General features: G+C 43.5%; 1 protein-coding gene across 1 annotated transcript in view; it reads left to right on the forward strand.

Moving 5' to 3' along the window:
* The window catches only part of NWD1 (NACHT and WD repeat domain containing 1), a gene marked incomplete at its 5' end in the record, with an annotated part of 63695 nt that extends 47515 nt beyond the window's left edge, over nucleotides 1-16180 (forward strand). Inside the window, 4 exon segments of the mRNA XM_079918691.1 lie at nucleotides 8506-8592; nucleotides 14084-14192; nucleotides 15755-15924; nucleotides 15928-16180. Coding sequence (XP_079774817.1) covers nucleotides 8506-8592; nucleotides 14084-14192; nucleotides 15755-15924; nucleotides 15928-16056 — 495 coding nt within the window. The 3' untranslated portion in view covers nucleotides 16057-16180.
* Between the last annotated feature and the right edge of the window lie 9248 nt (nucleotides 16181-25428).

Here is a 25428-nt window from a genome sequence, read left to right on the forward strand (position 1 = left end):
AGGTTTGCCAATGACTTATAGTGACACAGAGTAACAGGGTCTGTTTTCAGTAGAGGTAGAAATAGCGTGTTCTTCGTTGGGGGAAGGAACAAATACTTCTGAAAGAGGCAGTCTGGGAAGGCTTCCCTCCGGGGCGGGGGGAGCCTCAGAAGAAGAAGGATTTCCAAGATGAATAAGGGAAGACGGGGGGAATAGGGGATATCATGGTGGGAAAGTAGGAACACGGCTGGTGTTATAGGGAAAAGAGAGGTGACGTGGAAATGGATCGCAGATGGTCTTGTATGTCCTGTTGAGGAAGTGAGAGTTTGAGGAAGGGAGGAATATGGCCACTAAAGAATCATCCCAAAGCCCCACATTTCTGGACCTCATACCTTGTAGCCTCCCTGAGCAATCAAGGCACCAAACACGATCGTGGAGGACACCCCCAGCCCTTTCATCAGGCCTCTCGGTTGCTTCCCTTTACTCCTTCATTCACTGATTGTCCTCAGTAATATCCTTCAGCCTAGCAAGGAACTTGGACCTTAGGATCAGACACACTTGAGTTTGAAAATCCTAGTCCTGAATGAAAATTGGTGCAGCTACTATGGAAAACAGTATGGAGGTTCCTTAAAAAACTAAAACTAGAGTTGCCATATGATACAGCAATCCCACTCCTGGGCATATACCCAGAGAAAACTCTAATTCAAAAAAATACATGCACCTCAGTGTTCATTACAGCACTCTTTACAATAGCCAAGACATGGAAGCAACCTAAGTGTCCATCAACAGATGAATGGATAAAGAAGATATGGCACATATATACAATGGAATACTACTCAGCCATAAAAAGAATGAAATAGGGCTTCCCTGGTGGCGCAGCGGTTGAGAGTCCGCCTGCCGATGCAGGGGACACAGGTTCGTGCCCCGGGCCGGGAAGATCCCACATGCCGCGGAGAGGCTGGGCCCGTGAGCCATGGCCGCTGAGCCTGCGCGTCCGGAGCCTCTGCTCCACAACGGGAGAGGCCACAACAGTGAGAGAGACCCGCGTACTGCAAAAAAAAAAAAAAAGATTGAAATAATGCCATTTGCAGCAACATGGATGGACCTAGAGATTATCATACTAAGTGAAGTAAGCCAGAAAGAGAAAGGCAAATACCATATGATAACACTTATATGTGGAATCTAAAATATGATACAAATGAATTATTTACAAAACAGAAACAGACTCTCAGATGTAAAAAACAAACTTATAGTTAGCAAAGGGGAAAGGAGGTGGGGAGAGGGCTAAATTAGGAGTTTGAGATTAGCAGATACAAACTACTATGTATAAAATAGATAAACAACAAGGTCCTATTGTATAGCACAGGGAACTATATTCAATATCCTGTAATAAACCATAATGGAAAAGTATATGAAAAATGGAAAAGAATATATATATATAAAACAGTCACTTTGCTGTACACCAGAAACTAACATAACATTGTAAATCAACTATATTTCAATAAACAAACAAACAAAAACAGAAAAGAAAATCCCACTCCTGCCTTTACCTAGTTGTATTCTTGGGCTACTCAGCCCTTCTTTGAGCCTCAGTTTCCTCATCTGTAAAATGGGGAGAGGGAACATGGCACCTACATCCAGGGTCACAACAAGAGATGGACAGATGGGCACTTGTTCAGGCTTCCAACTGGGGTGGGGATGCTAAGATAACACTGGAGTGAATTGGAAACATGGTGCTAGTTAACTCAAATTTCTCCCTATATAACTCACCTTTGGTGCCCCATCCCAATCCCCTCAGTTCTGAAGACTATTCTGTCAGTCCCAAGCCTACTGATGGCAGTGCCCTCAGTTAGGAATGCCTATGGTGCTTGTCTGGGCACACATCACTCATAGGGGGCTCTACACACATTTCTCCCACGGAGCCCCTGTTTATGACTGGGCCGGCTCTTGTGGCTCTTCTTATGATCACAGGATGCACTTCAGCAAGAAACCATCAGGGAACTTTGAGGAAGGTGAATAGCATGCCCAAGGGCCACACAGTGAAGTTGAGGGGAGAGAGAGAGTTGAGAGAGGGAGTGAGCAAACATGGACTTGGGGCTCTGCCTTTATTGGGGTCTGAGGGTGGGGTGTCTAGCATTTTGTGGATTCACTCTTTATTGGCAAATTTAAAACATATGGGGAGGAATTAGGACAGAGGAAGGGGAAGGGCGTCACCCAAGTGGTCAGTTATCTAGGTTCTCCAGGGCTTTCTGAAAGAGGAACCTTCATGGGTGGATATCCTGGTTCCTTATCTAGTTGTTTTGCTGGTAGCTGCCAACATGTTTATTCAAGATGATGTCTTTTGAAATGGCTGCCTCAGCAATCAAAAAGCTTGCTGTCAGGCACCTACATTACAGCTGCACACCTGTGACTCTGCACCTGGTTGAGGTTTTTTTCTATCTCCTCTCCCCCCACACCAGCACACTTGGCCTCTGTGTTAATGCTCCTGGGAGCAGTCCTCAGCCAACCTGAAATAGAGGTGGTGCATAGAACCCCGCCCAGCTCTTGGCCCCTCAGTGGGGGCATCTCTGACGCATGCTCTACACTCTCTCTCAGAGCATCCCCAGCAGGACTCAGCTATGTTTGCCTGCATTGGTAACTGGCTTGATGAGCCACGTTTATTGGCTGCTTCCCTTCCCCGTCTCAATTCTCCACTCTCTACCAGTCAAAAGAAAGAAAGCCATAATTCAGCAATCATAATCAAACTGCCAAAAACCAAAGATAAAGAGAGAAATATTAAAAGCAGCCAGAGGAAAAAAGACCCATTACATACCATGGTTGTCCATGATAAGATCTACAGCTGATTTCTCATTGAAAACAATGGGGACAGAGACAATGGAAGGAATGGCATCTGTAATTTGAAAGAAAAAGCCAAAACCTGTCAACCTAGACTCCTATTTACAGGGAAATTATCCTTCAAAACTGAAAGCAAAATAAAAGACAGTTTTAGGCAAATAAAGGCTGAGAGAACTTGTCTCCACAAATCTGCACTATAAGAAATACTGGGGGAGAAAAAAAAAGAAATGCTGGAAATAAGTTCTTCAGGCTGTGGGGATATAACACCAGATGAAAGTCCAATGAATAAAGGAAGAGCACCAGAAACAGTAACTAGAGGAGAAAGCTCAGCTCAAAGCTGTCTGTGTCCTAGGAAAATCAGAGCTTGAAAAAGTAGGTACTCAAAGACTCTAGAACTATTTGGTCTTGGGAAAAGCAGTCCTCTTGCACCAAAGTTCCTGTGTGGTACCCAGCCATCACTCCTCATCCAAGCTGGCTCTGAAATGTTGAAGTCCAAGTGGAACTCAAGATGCTAGAGCCTCTAGACCTGCAAGCTATGAAAGAAGATCATGTATATGTCAGCTAAGAGCCTGGGGTTGAAATAACATGAAACCTACAAGGTGAAAATGTAAATAGGGATTCCCTGGTGGCGCAGTGGCTGAGAGTCTGCTTGCCGATGCAGGGGACACAGGTTCATGCCCTGGTCCGGGAAGATCCCACATGCCGCGGAGCGGCTCGGCCCGTGAGCCATGGCCGCTGAGCCTGCGCGTCCGGAGCCTGTGCTCCGCAACGGGAGAGGCCACAGCAGTAAGAGGCCCGCGTACCGCAAAAAAAAAAAAAAAAAAAAAAAAATGTAAATAGACCCCATCCTGCTCTGAAATAAACACATGCATTTCTTCTGAGCACAACTGTAATGTTGCATGTGCTGCCTGCATAGGGCAATTCCAACCTTGAGACCAGAGAGCCTCCTAGCGCCTGCCTTTAGTCATTGCAATTCAGTGAAACTTTGAAACTGACTAATGCATGGAAGGATGATTTTGTCAGGAAGGGAGCTTTATTTTACTATCTAAATGTTAATGTTTTAAAAACACCTCCCCAAATTTATCTGGTTCAGCAAAGTGCATGTAATAGAGCTCTTATTTTGAACATAAAAAGTACGTATTTTTGTGAAAAGGAAATCCATTTCTTGGGCACTTTGCCTTCTTCATGGGGGTATAGATTGGTGAAACCCTTGGGAGAGAAGTCTTGCAGAGTCTAAGATTAAAAAGTCACATCCCCATCTTAAATACTTGCCCATGTGCACACAAATGTAAACAGAGTGTGGCCTCATTTCATGTGAATTTGACTTAGGTAAATACGAAATAATATTATAAAAGTATTCAGTCTCATTTTAGGTGCACATTTAGGAAATATGCACATAAATATGCACATAAATAGGGAAAATGCAAACACATTTAAAATTTATTTAGCATCTTATGATCTCGCAGCGAGGGGTGGGGGTAGGTGAATTGAAGACTGTGTTTACACTAGTGTGAGTGGCAGCAGCACTGTAGCTGGTGGACAGAAACACCTACCATCCTTCATCCATCCAAGGGGAAAATCCCTCTCAAATTTGTCATGTTTTGTATTATCTGAGATCTTCAGATATATACCCCTCACTTAAAATGAGACCAGCCTTGACGATAGTATCCCTCCATGTAATAGCAAAACATTGACATGATCTGAAATGTCCATCTATGGGAAAATAGTTAAGTGAATTAAGGAAATTTTATACCATGGAAGATTACATAACTATAAAAAATTAGATAGCCTTGAGCAGTGGTCATCTAACTCTGGCCCACTGCCTGTTTTTGTTCAGCCCATGAGCTGAGAATGGTTTTTCTGATTTTAATGGTTGAAAAACGATTTTTAAAAGAAGAATATCTTGTGACATGTGAAAATTCCATAGAATCCGTATTTAATGTCCATAAATGACGTTGTCTTGGCACATAACCACACCGTTTGTCTACGTACGGTCTGTGGCTGCATTTGTGCTCTAATGGCAAAGTTGAGACCACATGGCCACAAAGTCTAAAGTGTTTACTATCTGGCCCATTACAGGAAAATTTGCTGACCCCTGGCCTAGAGATACTTTCATGGAAATAATAAACTCTCACATAGCGCTCACTGTGTACTAAGGGCTATTCCAGGGACTTTTATACCTATTATCTCATTTAACCCTCAAAACACAGCTAAGATGTAGCTGCTGCCATTATCTCTATGTTACAGATGCGTTAAACTGAAGCACAGAGAGATGAAGTCATTTGCCTAAGGTCACACAGCTAGGAAGTGTCACAGACAGGATTTGAACTCAAGCAGTCTGGCTCTAGGGTCCATGCTCTTAAGCGCTATGCTACACCTGGGTGCCATTGACAGCTGGGGCCAGGTCCTTCTTTGCCATTGGGGGCCGTCCTATGCGTTGTAGGGTGTTCAGCAGCATCCGTAGCCACTGCCCACTCGATGCAGAGCATCTGCCCTATCTTTACAACCAAAAATGTCTCTAAGACGTTGCCCAGTGTTCTCAGCGGGGAGGGACAAAATCACCCCTTGCTCCAGTTGAGAACCGCTACCCCAGACACATTAAGCGAAAAAAGCAACTTGCAGAACAATATCTACGAGGGATGGTGGAGAAAGGAGGCTTGTGTAAATGTTTACCTACACAAACGGATTCTCAGCAAACATAGACAAAGATGCCTTCCAGGGAGAAAGCAGAACGGCGGGGAAGGTGAAAAGATGCTCGTGGGGAGCTCTGGCTATTTCTTCTTCTTTTTTTTAAATTATACAGTATTACAGTGTAATTTTTTTAAGTTTTAAAAGAATCACGTTTTTGAAAAAATCAGCAATAACACTGTCGACGAAAATTCAATTAACTATCAAGTTAAGAAGAAAAAAGGGGGCTTCCCTGGTGGCGCAGTGGTTGAGACTCCGCCTGCCGATGCAGGGGATGCGGGTTCGTGCCCCGGTCTGGGAGGATCCCACGTGCCGCGGAGCGGCTGGGCCCGTGAGCCATGGCCGCTGAGCCTGCGCATCCGGAGCCTGTGCTCCACAGCGGGAGAGGCCACAACAGTGAGAGGCCCGCGTACCGCAAAAAAAAAAAAAAAAAGAAGAAGAAAAAAGGGAATTTTATTTGAGCTAAACTGAGGATTATAACCCGGGAAGCAGATTCTCAGAAAGCTCTGAGAACTGTGCTGCCTGTTGGAAGTCGAAGGCACAGTCATATACATTTTTGAGACAAACGATCATACATCAGAATGACATGCTGGTATTTTACATAAAGTTCACCAAGGATATACAAGCCCGGTAAACAAGTACAAAGCGAGCAGCGAGTCACCACGACCCCCTACAGAGCTGGGAAAGAACACTACTCTTTTTTTTTTTTTTTTAACATCTTTATTGGAGTATAATTCCTTTACAATGGTGTGTTAGTTTCTGCTTTATAACAAAGCGAATCAGTTATACATATACATATGTTCCCATATCTCTTCCCTCTTGCATCTCCCTCCCTCCCACCCTCCCTATCCCACCCCTCTAGGTGGTCACAAAGCACCAAGCTGACCTCCCTGTGCTATGCAGCTGCTTCCCACTAGCTGTCTATTTTACATTTGGTAGTGTATATATGTCCATGCTACTCTCTCACTTTGTCACAGCTTACCCTTCCCCCTCCCCATATCCTCAAGTCCATTCTCTAGTAGGAGAAGTCCATTCTCTTTATTCCCGTCTTGCCCCAGGTTCTTCATGACCTTATTTTTTTTCCTTAGATTCCATATATATGTGTTAGCATACGGTATTTGTTTTTCTCTTTCTGACATACTTCACTCTGTATGACAGACTCTAGGTCCACCCACCTCACTACCAATAACTCAATTTCGTTTCTTTTTATGGCTGAGTAATATCCCATTGTGTATATGTGCCACATCTTCTTTATCCATTCATCTGTTGATGGACACTTAGGTTGCTTCCATGTCCTGGCTATTGTAAATAGAGCTGCAATGAACATTTTGGTACATGACTCTTTCTGAATTATGGTTTTCTCAGGGTATATGCCCAGTAGTGGGATTGTTGGGTCGTATGGTAGTTCTATTTTTAGTTTTTAAGGAACCTCCGTACGTTCTCCATAGTGGCTGTATCAATTTACATTCCCACCAACAGTGCAAGAGTGTTCCCTTTTCTCCACACTCTCTCCAGCATTTATTGTTTCTAGATTTTTTTTTTTTTTTTTTTTGCGGTATGCGGGCCTCTCACTGTTGTGGCCTCTCCCGTTGTGGAGCAGAGGCTCCGGACGCGCAGGCTCAGCGGCCATGGCTCACGGGCCCAGCCACTCCGCGGCATGTGGGATCCTCCCAGACCGGGGCACGAACCCATGTCCCCTGCATCATCAGGTGGACTCTCAACTACTGCGCCATCAGGGAAGCCCCTGTTTCTAGATTTTTTTGATGATGGCCATTCTGACTGGTGTGAGGTGATACCTCATTGTAGTTTTGATTTGCATTTCTCTAATGCATTGATTTGCATTTCTCTAATGATTAGTGATGTTGAGCATTCTTTCATGTGTTTGTTGGCCATCTGTATATCTTCTTTGGAGAAATGTCTACATAGGTCTTCTGCCCATTTTTGGATTGGGTTGTTTGTTTTTTTGTTATTGAGCTGCATGAGCTGCTGGTAAATTTTGGAGATTAATCCTTTGTCCGTTGCTTCATTTGCAAATATTTTCTCCCATTCGGAGGCTTGTCTTTTGGTCTTGTTTATGGTTTCCTTTGCTGTGCAAAAGCTTTTAAGTTTCATTAGGTCCTATTTGTTTATTTTTGTTTTTATTTCCATTTCTCTAGGAGGTGGGTCAAAAAGGATCTTGCTGTGATTTATGTCATAGAGGAACACAATTCTTTTAAGAAGTTACATTGCTAGTGTCAGAAGAAAGGGGGAAAAAATTGATGTTTACGGTTGAGCAGGCACTCCCATCTTTGAGGAGCTCTGGTTAACGTGTAATGCAAACCACACCGCACCTTAGGGGAGGAGAATACCCAAACTAACACAGAGAGAGAATTTTATGTTTAATTTTTTCTTGTCCTGCCTTAACATATAAATTAGTTTTGTAAACTATAAATTAAAATATAATTTTTATTTCATCAACAGCCATGTAGAAATTCACTTCCTCCTGCCCTTGCTTAAAACAAAAACAAAAGCAAAAAGAAAGAAAGGAAAAAAAGAAACCCCAAACCTTCCTCTTAGATCTGAACAAAACCAATTCATTTCTGCCACTCGAGAATGGGGAGAATGATGCTGCCCTCCTCCGGCTCCAACCTACCTTTCGACTTTATTTGAGATCTTCAGAGCGCCTCTGGGGGTAGAAAACTAGAGTGCTGGGATGTTCTCTGGGTCCCCGAGTTGGTTATGAAAACAATGTCAACAGTAATAATAATAGCTGCCACTTTGGGAGGACTGATTATGGGCCAGAGGGAACCATCCTATGTACTTCTTAACCACGATAGCCCTGTGAGGCAGTCCTGGTATCATCTCCCATTTAACAGATGAGGTAACTGAGGCAGCCAGGGGCTAAGGAATTTGCTTAGGATCACAGAGCTGGTGAGTGGCAGAGCCCTGCGTCAAATGCAAGCTCTTGACCCTGAACACTTAACCCAGTGGAAATGCTTGATGGACACCCTTGATTCTGCACGGGTTTCCTCCGAAGGAGACAGCCTGCTGGAGAAGCTTCCAGAAGCCATGGGGTTCCTGGTGGTCTCTGAAGATGAGTCCCTTCTCGCTGCAGGTAGCATTTAGCTCTCATTTGGAGTCATGAGGCGGCAACTCTGGATTTGGTTGGAAGTGGAGAGGGGCTTGGGGGAAGGGGGAAGAGGGTCAGCAAACTTTTTCTGCAAAGAGCCTCATAGTAAATAAACATCATTGCCTGCCTCTGTCACAACTATCCAACCCTGCCCTTGTAATTCGAAAGCCTCCATGGACGATATTTAAAGTGAGTATGGCTATGCGCCAATAAAACTTTCATGGATGCTGAAATTTGAATTTCATACCATTTTCATGTGTTATGAAATAGTAATCTTATTTTAGTTTTTTCAAGCATGTAAAAAACTTAAAAACTATTAGCTCACATATAAAAATCGGGGACCAGGCAATTTTCACCCACGGGTTGTAGTTTGCCAACACATGTTCTGGATAAATCTCTGAACCTTTCTGGGCTTCCGGTCCATTATCTTGGAAATGGGAGTGGTTATTCCTGCCAGAGAGTCACAGGGATAGAGGGAGGTAGGGTGAGAGGATAGGGTACACTCAGCCCACACTACCCCAGCCACAAGAAAGACTGGTTGGTGCTATGTCAAGATAAGAAACAGGGGCTATAGGAACATGTGACAGGATTCCCTTTCCTTAGTCTGAAGCAATCAGGGAAGGCTACCTGGTAGAGGTGACCAACAGGTGCTCCACATCCCGATTTTTTTTTAAAGAAAAAATTTTAGCGCAGTCTTAGGTTCACAGCCAAACAGAAGATACGGAGAGTTCCATATACCCGTGTGTGGGGCTGTGCTCCCACTCACACACAGCCTCCCCCATTTTCAATATGGCCCACCAGAGTGATGAATTTGTTACAACTGATGAACCTACACTGACACAGCATCCTCACTCAAACTCCATAGCTAACATTATGGTTCACTCTTAGTGTTGCATATTCTGTGGGTCTGGACAAATGTATAACGATGTATATCCATCGTTATAGTATCATACAGATTACTTTCACTGCCCTTAAATCAGTCTGATTTTTACAAAGCCATTTCCAGGGACCAAAGACACTTCACACCAGCACTGTCCAGTAATGCAGACTACGAATGTGAGCCACATTTATACTGTGAATTTTCTCCTGACCCTCGTTAAAAAGGTAAAAAGAAACAGGTGACATTTGTGTTAATGATATATCTTATTTAATACCATAGACCCCAAAAGCCAACATGAAATCAGTATGATTTTAATGGTATATTTCACATTACTTTTAAAATTCTTGTGTGAAGTTTTTGATCTCTAGCATGTATTTTATACTTATGGCTCATCTCTTGAGACCAGCCTCATTAATAGCCACGTGTGACTTGTGCCAACCGTATTGGAGAGTGCAGGTCCAGTAGATAAATGCTTATCCTCTAAGATTGACTGACGGCAGGTTGAATGATGTATACCCTCCATCTTGTTTCCAAAAGAATTTCAAGTGACTTAAGTGTGTATAAAATAAGCATGGGGAACAGGAACAAAAGACAAAAGAAAATGAGCACAAAATAGAATCAAGACTGAGACCAAAGGCATTGAGGACCTCAGTGACCTAGCAACTTGTTACAGTTGGGTTTCAAGTGTGGCTCTTTCCAGCATCCAGTGAGAAGAAGGAGCCTGAGCAGTTTTTCCATCCACAGTTTTGGGAACCAACCTTTGCTTGCAAGATGTACCTCAATCTTAAGTCAGCTAAGATCAGGCAAGATTTCATTGATAAATAGAATCAGGGGTCCCCAAGATCATCTTCAGGTCTGATGATGTTTTAGGGCTCACAGAACTCAGAAGAGCTGTTACACTCACAGTTACAGTGTATTGCAGCAAAAGGGTACCGATTAAAATCAGCAAAAGGAAGAGGCACACGGGGCAGAGTCCAGGAGAGACCAAGCACAAGCTTGTCTTCCTCCAGTGGAGTCTTGCAAGCAGTGATTACTTACCCAGCAATGATGGATGACAACATCCATGGCGTCCGGCCAACCAGGAAATCTCACCCCAGCCTTGGCGTCCGGGCTTTTCACTGGTAGATGGTCATGTAGACACGGCTGATCCTTGCACAGCTAACTTGAATCACCAGCCCCACCCCTGAGGTCAAGCTGATACGGCATGTCCCAAAGCTCCCACCATACGTCACACTCTGAGCATAGACCATGCAGTGTGGCCCAAGGCCTCAGGGTAACAAAGATACTCCTTTTAGGCAGGACATTCCAAGGGCTTAGAGGTCACCTTCCAGGAGCCAGACGAGGACCAAATCTTTCATGTGCAAGGTGTGGATGTCCCAGGCCTGCTGAGCTCATCCTTTACTGCATAAGAGTATAATGCAAATATCCTTGGACAGCAGATATTTTGGTGCATTTCTTCAGTTTCCCACACACATGTTTCATCCATAACATCCTTCCATGTGAGGCTATCATTCAAGCACAGTTCAATAAAAGTAGTTCCACAGGGAGCATGGAGAGACATAAGGCAGACTCAGCCCCCAGCCCTCAGTGACCTGACCTGATCCAGGGATTGTCTTGAGGCGAAACCGAGATGTCACATGTGAGATGCACAGCAGAGAGCCTCATACCGTAACTCCTCAATGAGAGAGTTAACCTTGTAATAACAGTAGTTAATACTTGGGTATTTACAGTGTGTTAGAACTCATCCTAAACAGTTAACATGTGTTAATTCCTTTACACCCCAATAGCCCTGGGAGGTAGGCACTTTTATTATTCTCATTTATAGATGAGGAAACTGAGGCACAGAGAAGTTAGGTAACTTGCCTGAGGTCACACAGCTGTAAGTGGAGGGGCTGGGATTTGAATTCATAGTCAGGCTTGACTCTGCAGCCTCAAATAAGATGCTGAATGTTTGTTTATTTACCGACAATGTTTTATTTCTGAACCTCTGGAAGAATTGGCTTGCCTATCTTGTCAGCCATAACTCCTGGGAAAGCACAGGGTATCCACTTGAATGAGGTCATGTTAACCCAGCACCCACACCGAGACCTGAGCTGTCGGTGCCAATGGAAATGCGTGACTTAGCAGGCGATCTGTGGTGTTCCAGGGACAGAGATCTTTTTATAAAGTAAGGGGGCGGCTTCCTTCCCACTCAAAAAAAACAATAAACACACAAACAGCTGAGTTTCTCTGCCAGCTGCTGCAGTGTGTCCCATGGTGCCTTTACTGGCTGAGCAGAAGCAGGGCCTGCACTCTCTCCCGTATGGGGCCTGGAAGGCCATGCATAATCTGGCCTTCACCCACCTCCCTGCGCTGCTAGGGGTCCTCTCAACAAAACGTTCACTCAGACAGTATTTGGAACACAAGAGAACAAGTCCCCTTGGGTAGGGTTGCCAGATAAAATACAGAGCACTCAGTTAAATTTCAGGTAAACAACAAGTTTTTAGTATAAGTATATCCCACATAACATTGTGGGATATACTCATAAAAATTTCACTGTTCCTCTGAAATTCCAATTTAACTGGGTGTCCTGTTGTTGTTGCAGTTGTTGTTTTGCTAAATCTGGCACCCCTTCCTCTCACTCACCTCCCCTTCCTTCACTCTGCTCCAGCCGCACTGGCCTCCATGCTGGTCTTCAAACACACCAGGCCTTTCCTACCTCCTGGTTGTCCCATGCTAGTCCCATTATTCCAGTGCCTGCCACTTCCTCATCTCTCTAAAATCAAAACAAATGTCCTGTCACAAATTACTATACAAACCTGGTGGCTTAAAACAACAAGAATTTCTTCACTCACTGTTCTAGGGGCCAGAAGCCCGAAAGCAAGGCATTGGCAGGGCTGGCTCCCCCCAGAGTCTTCAGAGAAGTACTTTTTTTTTTTTTTTAACGTCTTTATTGCAGTATAATTGCTTTACAATGTTGTGTTAGTTTCTGCTTTATAAAAAAGTGAATCAGGGCTTCCCTGGTGGCGCAGTGGTTGAGAGTCCGCCTGCCGATGCAGGGGACACAGGTTCGTGCCCCGGTCCGAGAGGATCCCACATGCCGCGGAGCGGCTGGGCCCGGGAGCCATGGCCGCTGAGCCTGCACGTCCGGAGCCTGTGCTCCGCAGCGGGAGAGGCCACAACAGTGAGAGGCCCGCGTACCGCAAAAAAAAAAAAAAAAAAACAAACAAAAAAACAAAGCAGCAAATACATGATGGTTGGGGTGCAGCAAGAGCTTTGAAGAAAAATAGGGCAAGATAAAGAGAGGTAGAGATGGGCAAGGGCTGCTATTTAAGACGGTCAGATAAGTCTTGTGGAACAGCATTCTAGGCAGAAGGAACAGCAACTGTGAAGGCTCTGAAAAGGGAAACTGGTGACTTCTTTTCATACAAAATGTCTAAGACAGTTTGCACTGTCCATCTCGTAAGGAGTTATAATTTTTGTATCAATATGATTAAGAGCTGTATTATATATTTACAAATTCACATTATGTAATTATGCAAAATATACATATTAAAATATCATTCTATAATTTAATCCTCACAACAATCTTGTAAGGTTGTTGCTATTATTCCAGTTTCTCAGATGGAGAACAAAGATTATACCTTAGGTTGCAAGATATAAAAATTGTTAATAAACTAAGGGAGATGATCTTGTAACTAAGAGAACAGAATATGTGTAGTTTTGTCTTAAAAAGCCCTCATCCCACTTGACATTTATTTTTATGAAGCCACTGTAAGGCTCAGATGTAAGTAATCTTTTGCCTCGTTGAGATGGGAAATGTCACCACAGCAGTTAAATACACCTAGCTTTTTGGTTTTTTTTAAAAAATAAAACTTAATTTGGAATGATTTTTTTCTGAGATTTTTTTTTTTTATGGGGACCATTTTTTAAAGTCTTTATCAAATTTGTTACAACATTGCTTCTGTTACATGTCTTGGTTTCTTGGCTGCAAGGCATGTGGGATCTTAGCTCCCCAAGCAGGGATCGAACCCGCACCCCCCGCATTGGAAGGTGAAATCCCAACCACTGGACCACCAGGAAAGTCCCTGGAATGATTTTAGATTTACAGATTAAGTTGTGAAGATAATGCAAATGTTCCCATTTACCTACCCCTCACCCAGCTTCCCCTGATATTAACATCTTATGCAACTAGAGTACGTTTGTCAAAACTAAGAAAGTAACATGGGAACAATATCATTAGCTATCAACTTTATTGGGATCATATGTTTTTCAGTGAATTCTCTTTTTCTGTTCTAGGATCCTAAATTGCATTTAGCATATAGCTTTTAATTAAATACAATTGGAGCTAATACTTGTATAACCAAGGTCATTTAAGAAATTAAACCCTATAATTCCCATTCTCCAGTGCAAAATGTCACTAATCCTCTCAATCCAATCTCTTTGAAGACGTGTTTTGGTCCTGGGAATATTGATGCTACCCATCTTTCCAGGTTTTAACTTGATCCATCTCTCAAAAGGTGCTTATAAGTCTGGCTTCCCATACGAGTGCCTTGAGGCTGCACTCCTAGGTGTCTTTCAGTCTGAAATCAAGATCACATTACCTTTTTCAGCAGAGTTCTTACTGTAGAGGTGTCCAATGTGCTTGCTTCTCCAAGGATGACAAGTACGTCTACACAGGCTTGAAAGATCGCTCCATAATCGTCTGGAGTGTGCTGGATGGTGAGTCATTTTGCTTTGCAGGTAGGACTGAGCTTAGATCTGGAAATGAAGGACTCTGTTCTGGATCCTGGCCATTAGAGGGCCCCACTCCAGCCTCCCCTAGCTGGGTCCCTCTGCTTAGAGAAGTATCTGCAGGCTCAGGGGACAGACCCAATGGGAGCTTACCTCCTCCTCTAGACCCATGCTCTGCGTACCTAGAACTCCAGAACACACTCCCCACCTGCCCAGGAGCCCTCTTTAGGGCCTGTGCAGGCCTCTTCCCCAGCTCTATCTTTCTGAAAGTGGGCTGTGCCTCTTGTGTATACACCCCCAGACTTGGAGGGTGGTCTTGGAGTAGTGTGCATGGAGTCTGGATGTGTGAGCTACGTTGGGGGGTTCACATGTATGTATCTGAGGCCTCTAGGGATATAAGATGGAGCTGGATGTGGGAAGAGAAGTGGGCAAGCCACAGACAGCTGGGCTGTCCCACACCATTACATTCTGGCATGTAACTGAGGAGCCCAAGAATCCTCAACCCAAACCTGATCTTCCAGGTGGTTCTGAAGGTACATCCATCAGTGTAGAAGGATAGAACATGTTTCATTTAATAGTTTATTAGCTAGATTTTCAATGTTCACATGTTGTATCTCATAGGATGTTGACCTTCATTCATTCTCTTTCCTTAGACCCTGTAAATGTTTGAGGCATCTTAAGATCAACCACTTTGAAAACCTCACATCTCTCACTCTGTTCAATATTACACTAAGGACATAGTAACAGGAGTTAACATTTCTTGTGTCCTGAGTACTGTCACCACGCCACTTAATTCTCTCAATAGGCATCACCACTTTACAAAATTTGAGGCTCTGAGAGATGGAGTGGGCTGTGGTTTCAAGCTGGTCTGCCTAGTCCCCATGGTCACCTCTGTCACATTCTCCTATAGAGAAAGGAACCCTTAAGACACTGGCAGGGGTTTAGGAGCTATTGCTATCTCCATCTGACAAATGAAGAAGCTGAAGTTCAGAGTGATTAAGGAACTTTCCCAAGGTCACAAAGCAAGTAAGTGGCTGAGTGAATATCAGGTAGAGTTGAATACACTGTAATCGAATACAGTATAACTGAAAACATTGTGATTGCATCATTATAATTGAATACATTATAATCTAATACATTGTAGTCTAATACAGAGTAACAAAGATGCCTGGCCAAAAGATGATGGCTCAGAAGGTGAGGTCTGTGAATTGTGGCCTTAAAAGCCCATCCCGTGCAGGTTCACAACATGTCTTCCCATTCCTCCTCCAATAATAATATTTACTGAATTCGCGCTGGCTGAAACTGATAGTTAGCACCTGACATGCATGACATCTTCAAATCTTCAGAATTCCCCTCAGCAGGTAGGCTCAGTTATTGTTCACATATTGCAGATGAAGCAAGAGGGACTCTGAGAGGCTGGCTTTCATGCCTAAGCTAGTAAGGGGCATAGCAGAGATTTGACCCCATGCAGCCAACTCTCAATGTGTGAGATTGGATCTCTGTGGCCACATTTTTATCAGTTGTACCCTCCCCTCCTCTTCCCCCGACAGGCACACTGCTGGCCATCCAGTTTGTCCATGCCGTGGTGAACAGAATCATCCCAACCTCCAATGGCTTCATTGCCCCCACCACACATGGCTATCTCATCTGTGAACGTTTCCAGTGCCCTTCATCAAGAATCTCACAACAGGACTCTCTCAAGAACTTCAAAAAAGCAGTGTAGATGGTCAAATCCAGGCAGAGAGAAGAGCTGATTGCTGCTGCAGGAGCACTCCAGGACTCAAGATCAGGGAGTGCCCAGGGAAACGAATCTAAATCAAACAAATGCTCACAAGTCTGCCTGCTAGTGTAAACCCCCCCGTGTCTCCAGTGAGTTAGCCCCATTCAACCTGAAGCAAAAAGACTGTATGTGTTGATGTATATCTGGACCCAAAGCCTCCGATTATGTGACCCAGACCTTGCTTCCTACCATCTTTCTGTTTTTTTCTCCTCCTTGTCAGCTCCATTTACAGACCCAACACCCCCAAGTTAGCAACATGACAGCAAAGTTCAGTAGAAAAGAGAGTTTCCCTTTTCCAACAGTTGGAACCAAAGTCCTGGTTCTAAGTCTATTAGCCCCAATTAGCTCATACACCCATCCCGGAACACAAAGCTATCTCTGGGAAGAACGCAACACTCTGATTGGTGGGCCTGACCCCATGCCCATCCAGGCTGAGGATGGAGTCAACACCACCTAACCATGTAGACTGAGAAGGGGAGAGGCTATTCCCCAGGGAAACTAGGGTGCTTGTAGCAGGTCAAGGGGGGATGGATGGATGTGAGACCAACTAAAACACAAATGTGGACCACAGAGCTTTATAGATTATAAAACACCAGGTGCTATAGTCTGATCCTTATCACAGCCCATACGTTAGGGAGGGCAGGAGTTTCTGCATGCATTTCAGAGATGAAAAAACAGCCTTGCAGAGGTAACTGTGATTTGCTCGAAATCATGAGCCCGAGGTGCAAGAACTCTGAGAAGTGAAAGCCCAGAGCCTTCCTGTCCCAATTATTATTGGGACCACCTCACTTTAATTTTAGACTCAGAAGCACAAACATCAATTCCATGGGTGGCACATTCAAATGCCCACAGGGGCCAACGAGTAATCTAGACAATTGCTGTGCACCTGGGTGACCAGCAGAGAGTGATAGTGACAATGGGAATATGGAGGGCACTGCTGTGTCTTGGGTAGACACAAGTACCTTGACTCTACCCCAGAATCACCATGGGGAAAGCAGCCTACTGGTGCCAGAGCTTCCTGTTGTCATAAGTAAAGCCAGAAATCCAAACTTTTGTGAGAAACGTTCTCGTTTTTTAAAGTTGGCAATTGGCTCAAATTTACACTTATAGGCACATTTGGCCCATGTCTCTAGTTCCTGAGCTGACTCATGACCCAACTTGGCATTAAAACAGTAAACCTGTTATCATTCTTCCATCTCTACTCCCTGGCTCCCGCACTTTAAGAATAATGATACTTTTTATCTTAAAAACTGGAGGCTCTTGGAAGCAGATGGAAAAAGTTACCGACATCTCCCTGCTGTGCTTTTGGACCACTTCTGCCTTGTGCAAGTTCAACAGTCCAACTGTTTGCGCTCCACTTAAATGGCTCTTTCTTCTTTGCCTGCAGCCTTCTAAAAGCCCCACTTGCTTCTGGGTCTTTTGCTATATGGATAGTAGAGTCCAAACCTTCAAGGTGCTATTCCTTCCTTCCCCCCCCCACCATTGGATTCCAGACAAGAGTTTCAGAAAAAACCACCTTAGAAACAGAAGCTTTTGAGCTGCATGTGACCTGACTCTCATTCAGTTGTTTCTCAAACGAGTGTTCCAATGAGGGCTTTGACAGTTCTGCGAACGTTACTTAGCATCAAATTCCATTAAAAAATATTTTATAACTGTAATTTTAAAATACATGTTGGGTAGCAGTTTTTTAAGGTGTTGGACATAACTAACGTAGGATTCTCCTGCCATATCCAGTTAACTTAGATTGTGAAAGGAGCCCTTGAAAAATAGCTACTCTTTGCCACCACGTCTTCTGTGAATCCGGGGTTTACCCAATGTGGAAATAAAGTGGATGTGACTAAGATTTCAGCTACAACTCCTGGCTTGAAATGTATGTGTCCATCTCAACAGCCTCAGTGAGAATCAACTGCTTTGTACGTAAACACTAATTTGAACACAGGAAAGAAATTTTTACGAATAAAGTGCTACTCCAAATTGTTGCTTACGTTGGGACTTTTGTAGCGAGTTTTCATTTGAGAAGGCGTTTGGTTGCTATGAATGTTTGACAAGCACTGTGCTTTGCAGCAGAGTGACTTGTTTGAAGTCCTCCAGCCATGGTGGAGCCAGAGTGAGAGCGTGGTTATTGTGTGAACAGGACTATATTAACACACTATCCAAACTGGGACACCTCTAGAGAGTGAAAAGGAATGCTCTTAACAAGTACTCTAGGACAACTACAATAAACTGGACTGTCCCAAGGCAATTGGAATATACAGCCCCTCTAGTTGCAGCAGGAATTAATTTATATTAAATTCTAGAGAGTCCTTTTAAAAGTGAGGTATAAGTAACATATAACATTATATTAGTCTCAGGTGTACAACATAATGATTTGATATTTGTATATATTGTGAAATGATCACAGTAAGTCTAGTTGATGTCCATCACTACACATAGTTACAATTTTTTTCTTGTGATAAGAACTTTGCTTTTAATTGAAGTGTAGTTGATTTGCAACTATACTTATACATTACTTATGTTAATTTCAGGTGTACTGCAAACTGATTCATATGTATGTATGCACACACACACACACACACACACACACACACACACACTTTTTCAGATTATTTTCCCTTATAGAATATTACAAAATATTGAGTATAGTTCCCTGTGCTATACAGTAGGTCCTTGTTGGTTATCTATTTTATATATAGCGGTGTGTACATGTTAATCCCAAACTCCTAATTTATACCTCCCCTCCTTTTCCCTTTGGTAACCGTAAGTTTGTTTCATTTACTTATTTTTTGAATTAATTAATTAATTTTTATTTTTTGGCTGCATTGGGTCTTCATTGTTATGCACAGGCTTTCTCTAGTTGTGGCGAGTAGGGGCTACTCTTCGTTGTGGTGCATGGGCTTCTCATTGCAGTGGCCTCTCTTGTTGCGGAGCACAGGCTCTAGGCATGCAGGCTTCAGTAGTTGTGGTGTGTGGGCTCAGTAGCTGTGGCTTGCGGGCTCCAGAGAGCAGGCTCAGTAGTTGTAGCACATGGGCTGAGTTGCTCCATGGCATGTGGGATCTTTCCCAGACCAGGGCTCAAACCCATGTCCCCTGCATTGGCAGGCGGATTCTTAACCACTGCGCCACCAGGGAAGCCCCCATAAGTTTGTTTTATATGTCTGTGGGTCTATTCTGTTTTGTATGTAAGTTCATTTGTATCGTTTTTTTTAGATTCCACATATAAGCAATATCATATAATATTTGTCTTTCTCTGTCTGGCTTACTTCACTTAGTTTGATAATCTCTATGTCCAACCATGTTGCTGCAAATGGCATTATTTCATTCTTTTTTTTTTTTTTTTTTTTTTTTTTTGGCGGTACGCGGGCCTCTCACTGCTGTGGCCTCTCCCGTTGCGGAGCACAGGCTCCGGACGCGCAGGCTCAGCGGCCATGGCCCACGGGCCCAGCCACTCCACGGCACGTGGGATCTTCCCGGACCGGGGCACGAACCCGTGTCCCCTGCATCGGCAGGCAGACTCTCAACCACTGCGCCACCAGGGAAGCCCTCATTCTTTTTTTGATAAGAACTTTTAAGACGTATTCTCCTGCAACTTTCAAATATACAGTACAGTATTATTAACTATAGTCACCATATTGTACATTACGTCTCCAGGACTATTTATCATAAATTTTCTTTTGATGAGAAATCAGTTTCTTTATTAGGTAGTTATGTAAATAATAATAATACATATTCATGGTAAGCAAATCAAATAGAACAGAGGAATAAGAAGGACATAAGGTAAAAATAAGAAGTAGGGTGATCATGGTGACCCTGTTTATAGGGGACTATCCCAGTTAAAAGTGAAAGGCCCATGTCCTGATAACCCTTCAGTCCCTGGGAAATCAAGACATCTGGTCACCCAAACAGCTCTTAATTCCCCAATTCCTCTCCCTGGAGATGTACCTTTTACCCAACTTCACCCATTTCACCCACACCCACCCCCTACCTCTGGCAACCACCAATCTGTTTTCTGTACCTATGAGTCTGGGGGGTTTTCAGTTAATTAAAAATTTTTAACTTTAAAAGTCTAGAGATTTTTAAATTTATTTACTTAACTTGAAAACGCTTGGGACTTCCCTGGTGGCACAGTGGTTAAGAATCCGCCTGCCAATGCAGGGACACGAGTTTGAGCCCTGGTCCGGGAAGATCCCACAGGCTGCAGAGCAACTAAACCCGTGAGCCACAACTAATGAGCCTGCGCTCTAGAGCCCCTGAGCCACAACTACTGAGCCCACGTGCTGCAACTACTGAAGTCCACACGCCTAGAGCCTGTGCTCTGCAACAGAGACAAGCCACCACGATGAGAGGCCTGCTCGGTGGACTGAAGAGTAGCCCCCGCTTGCCGCCAACTAGAGAAAGCCCGCACACAGCAATGAAGACCCAGCACAGCCAAACATAAATAAATAAATTTTTATTTTAAAAAAAAGAAAATGCTCATACCCACAGCAAAGTTGCAATATTGAGAACAATGAACACTCATTTAGTTACTCTCGAGATTCCTCTATTGCCCTATCGCTGCCAATCTCCTGCTAAACCAGTTCAAAGTGACAGCTGGGACTAGGGTGAGGAGAGTGGGGCACTCAGACACAAAGTTTAAGAGGCACCAAAGAAATTCAACCAAAATAAACATTGTATTACCATAACTTTTTAATCAAAATGAATAAAAATGCATGATGAAAAAAGTACCAACATTTTAAATAAAAATAGGATCTGATCCTGTACTTGGCCCAAACTTTCCTCACTTTCCTCATCCTAATTCCGGCCCTGGTGATATCAAGTCACTTCAGTCCCTAAATACGTCAGGAGGCATCTTTAAGGAATAAGGTCATTCTCCTACATAGCTGCATTCACCTACCAAAACTAACAATCATTATTTAATATCTTTTAATAGGCATTCCTACTTTTCCTAATTAGCCTGAAAACATTCCTAATTAGCTGTTTCTTTCAAACTAGGACCCAATCAAGATTTCTTCACAAATTACGATTGCATTTGGTTGTTTTATCTATTTAGCCTCTTATATTCTAGAGCAGGAGTCAGCAAACCACAGCCTGCATGTCTGTTTTTTGTGTTTTTTAAAAAATATTTATTTATTTATTTAGGCTGTGCTGGGTCTTAGTTGTGGCACGCAGGATCTTTTTTTTAGTTGCAGCATGTGGGCTTCTTAGTTGCCGCATGCTGACTCTTAGCTGCGGCATGCAAGTGGGATCTAGTTCCCCGACCAGGGATCAAACCTGGGCCCCCTGCATTGGAAGCATGGAGACTTAACCACTGGACCACCAGGGAAGTCCTTGCATGCCTATTTTTGTAAATAAAGTTTTATTGGAACACAGCCATGCCCGTTCATTCACATATTGCCTACAGCTGCTTTCATGCTACAGTGACAGAGAATGTATGGCCTCAAAGCCAAAAATATTTATAATCTGGCCCTTTATATTTATCTATATTATACACATAAATATTGTATAATAAGCATACATATTTGTATTATATATAGCATTTATAATATTATTTTTATTATATATTTATTTTTGTGTGTGTATATAAAAAGTTTTATTTTTATTTATTTTTTTAATTTTTTTTAATTTTTATTTTTTTAACATCTTTATTCGAGTATAATTGCTTTACACACACCATTGTGTTTTATTTTTATTTATTTTTTTAATTTTTATTTTTTAACATCTTTTATCTTTTTAACATCTTTTATCTTTTTAACATCTTTATTCGAGTATAATTGCTTTACACACACCATTGTGTGTTAATTTCTGCTTTATAACACAGTGAATCAGCTATACATATACATATATCCCCATATCTTCTCCCTATCGCATCTCCCTCCCACCCTCCCTATCCCACTCCTCTAGGAGGTCACAAAGCACCGAGCTGATCTCCCTGTGCTATGTGGCTGCTTCCCACTAGCTATCTATTTTACATTTGGTAGTGTCTATATGTCCATGCCACTCTCTCGTTTCGTCCCAGCTTACCCTTCCCCCTCCCGGTGTCCTCAAGTCCATTCTCTACGTCTGTGTCTTTATTCCTTTATTTATTTATTTCTTTAAAATATAAAATATTTACAATCTGCCAATCCTGGTCTTAAAAAGCTTGATTAGATTTAGGGTAAACATGTTTTTTAAGAGACTATTTTGGGGAGCAGTTTTAGGTTCACAGCAAAATTGAGTGGAAGGTACAGAGATTTCTCATATACCCCCTGCCCCTACACATGTGTAATTTCCCCCATTATCAACAGCCCTCACCAGAGCAATACATTTGTTACACTTGAAGAACATACATTGACACCTCATCATCACAAGGTAAACATTTTTTTTTTTTTTTTTTTTTGCCGTTCGCGGGCCTCTCACTGTTGTGGCCTCTCCCGTTGCGGAGCACAGGCTCCGGATGCGCAGGCTCAGCGGCCATGGCTCACGCGCCCAGCCGCTCCGTGGCATGTGGGATCCTCCCGGACCAGGGCACGAACTCGTGTCCCCTGAATCGGCAGGCAGACTCTCAACCACTGTGCCACCAGGGAAGCCCGGTAAACAGTTTTGACAAGACTACTTCATCGGTTTGACATGACTACTTCATAGGAGTATTAGTTAGCTATTGCTGCATAACAAATCACCTCAAAGTTAGCAGCTGAAAAGAGCAGCCATTTATTCTCACAGTGTCTGTGGATCAGGAGTCTGGGAACAGTGTGGCTGGGCTCTCTGTTCAGGGTTCACAAGGTGTCAGAGGGGCTAGGATCTCACAGTCAGGCTCAGAGCCCTGGTCCATGCTCCTTCATAACTGAGTTCCTTGCAACTGTAGGACTGTGGCTCTCAGCTCCCAGAAGCTGCCTCTTTCCAAAGGCAGATCATGACATGGCTGGTGCCTCCTTCAAGGCCAACAGGATCACACCTCTCTGCTGCTTCAAGGCTCTGAATTCCAGACTCTTTTAAAGGGTGCCCCTGGTTATGTCAGGCCCACCTAGCATAATCTGTCTTCTGATGAATTAAAAATCAACTCATTTGGGACCTTAAATACACCTGCAAATTCCCTTCACCTTTGCTGTGTAGCATAACCTAAATGTAAGCGTGACATCCATTACGTTCCCAGGCCCTCCCACACTCCAGGATGGGAGACGGGGCAGGGCACTCACACCAGGGCATGAGAATCTCCAGCAGCCTTCGAATTCTGCTAGAGCACATGATTCTGGACTTGAGAGATTTTGATCCTAATGTTTGTCACCTGGGAAGACTTAGGTTAGTTCAAAATAAGATTTTTTGATCTTCTTAACTTTGCCAAAATACTGTCCAACAAAAGACCCACCTAAGAATCTTACCTTAATGCCATTAAATTAGACAAATGGTAAGGACATTTGTGTTCCAAATTTATCTAAACTCTCTAGCTAAACTGTCAACTCTAAGGTTTTCAATTTTTTTCAAATGTTTATTTAAAATTTTTTAAAATTATTTTTTATTTTTATACAAACCATTTTAACTTTTTAAATTGATGTATAGTTGATTTACAATGTTGTGTTAGTTTCAGGTGTACATCAAAGTGATTCATATATATATATATATATATATATATATATTCTTTTTCAAATTCTTTTCCATTATAGGTTATTACAAGATATTGACTATAGCTTCCTGTGCTAAACAATAGGTCCTGTTGTTTATCTGTAAGGTTTTCAATTTAATCTATGTAGATGAGAATAGTAAAGAAAAAAATTAGCTTAGCAACTTTTTATGCTTTATAAAAATGAGAATGAAAAGATGTATGTGTACTATTGCCCACGTGTTGAACACACTCACTCATACACACAAACACGCACATATTCATGCATCCTTCAGAACTCACACACGCCCAAGGTGGAATTGGCTTGTGGCTGTCCATTCTCCAAATTAGTGAGGGCTTCCTTTGACCCTGTGAGACCTAGTAAAAGAATGGGAAACTCGGTGATCCTCGTGGAAGGGGGGCCTTGTGTGAGGACCCTAGGGCGTATCAGAAGCCAACATGTGTCGTTGATTCTCAGGATAGGGACCGTTGCCAGGCGGTATTGGTGTGGAAAGGGCTGTCCAGGCTCTGGTGGCTTCCAAATGCGGTTCAGGCCGCCTTAGCTGCTGTTCAGACAGGAATGCAGTGAAACTGAGCAGAATCCCTTTGTGGGCTGGGAGCTATGAATCCTCAATGCTTCCTTCCCCCCCACCCCCACATCCACCCAGCGCCACTTCCTCTCTGCTTTACCTTCTAAATATCCCTCCCTTCCACCCCCTTCTCTCCACCTCCACTGCTCCCATCCTGGTCTAAACCACCATGATCCTTTGCCTGCCTAAATGATGAAACAGCCTCCCTGCACCCTCCCTGGCTCCCCTCCAATCACTTCCCTGCAGAACAGTCAGAGTACTTGCTTCCAACTTCAAAGCTGCTCAAACAGTTCCTTGTGCAGAACCCATGCGCAGCTTCTACCAGCACTAAATACCAAGACCAAAAGCCTTACCTCATCTCATAAGAATGAGTAGCCTGCCCCCTCTGTCCTTTCCATTCTTATTCTGCTCTCTCTCTCTCTTTCTCTCCTTCTTCCTCCCATTCATCTGCAGCCCAACAACACTGGTCTTTTTTTTTTTTTTTTTTTTTTTTTTAAGTTCTTCAAATGTGCCACGCTCTTCCCCACCACAGGGCCTCTGCACAGCCATTCCCCCTGACTTTCATGGTGAACACCTACATATCCTTCAGAACTCAGCTAGAATGGAAAGTTTCCTCTGGGAAGCTGTTCTCATCCCCTGCTAGTCTGGGTTAAGTCCCTCTGGTGGCAGAAGGTATTTTCCAAAAATGGTCATGGCAATATTTCCTATCCTCCATGCTATTCCAGGACCTGGTCACTCACCACATTCTGGAGTCTGTCGGCCCTTCTCTTGAATTTGGGAGGGACTTTTTTCTTTTTTTTTCTTTTTGCGGTACGCGGGCCTCTCACTGTTGTGGCCTCTCCCGTTGCGGAGCACAGGCTCCGGACGCGCAGGCTCAGCGGCCATGGCTCACAGGCCCAGCCGCTCCGCGGCATGTGGGATCTTCCTGGACCAGGGTACGAACCCGTGTCCCCTGCATCGGCAGGCGGACTCTCAACCGCTGCGCCACCAGGGAAGCCTTCCTATCCTTCTTGAAAGACTGATGACTCTGTTAGGGTAAAAGCCTTGTCAGTTTTGTTCACCATACTACTCCTGACCCCTGGCAAATGATGCACTCATCGCCAATGGGCAGCCAACTCAGCTTTCCTGCACCTCTTCACCTATAAAAAGAGATACCAAATAAAGATGATGTGCAAGAGACTGTGGATGGCAGAGGAGAGGTCGGGTAGCTTCTTGAAAGAGAGGACATTTGGGTTGTAGTTTGCAGGATGTGTAGGCTGCTTTCTGTGTAATGAAGAGATAGAA

This window comes from Stenella coeruleoalba, assembly GCF_951394435.1.
Source record: "Stenella coeruleoalba genome assembly, chromosome: 3".
Lineage (NCBI taxonomy): Eukaryota > Metazoa > Chordata > Mammalia > Artiodactyla > Delphinidae > Stenella > Stenella coeruleoalba.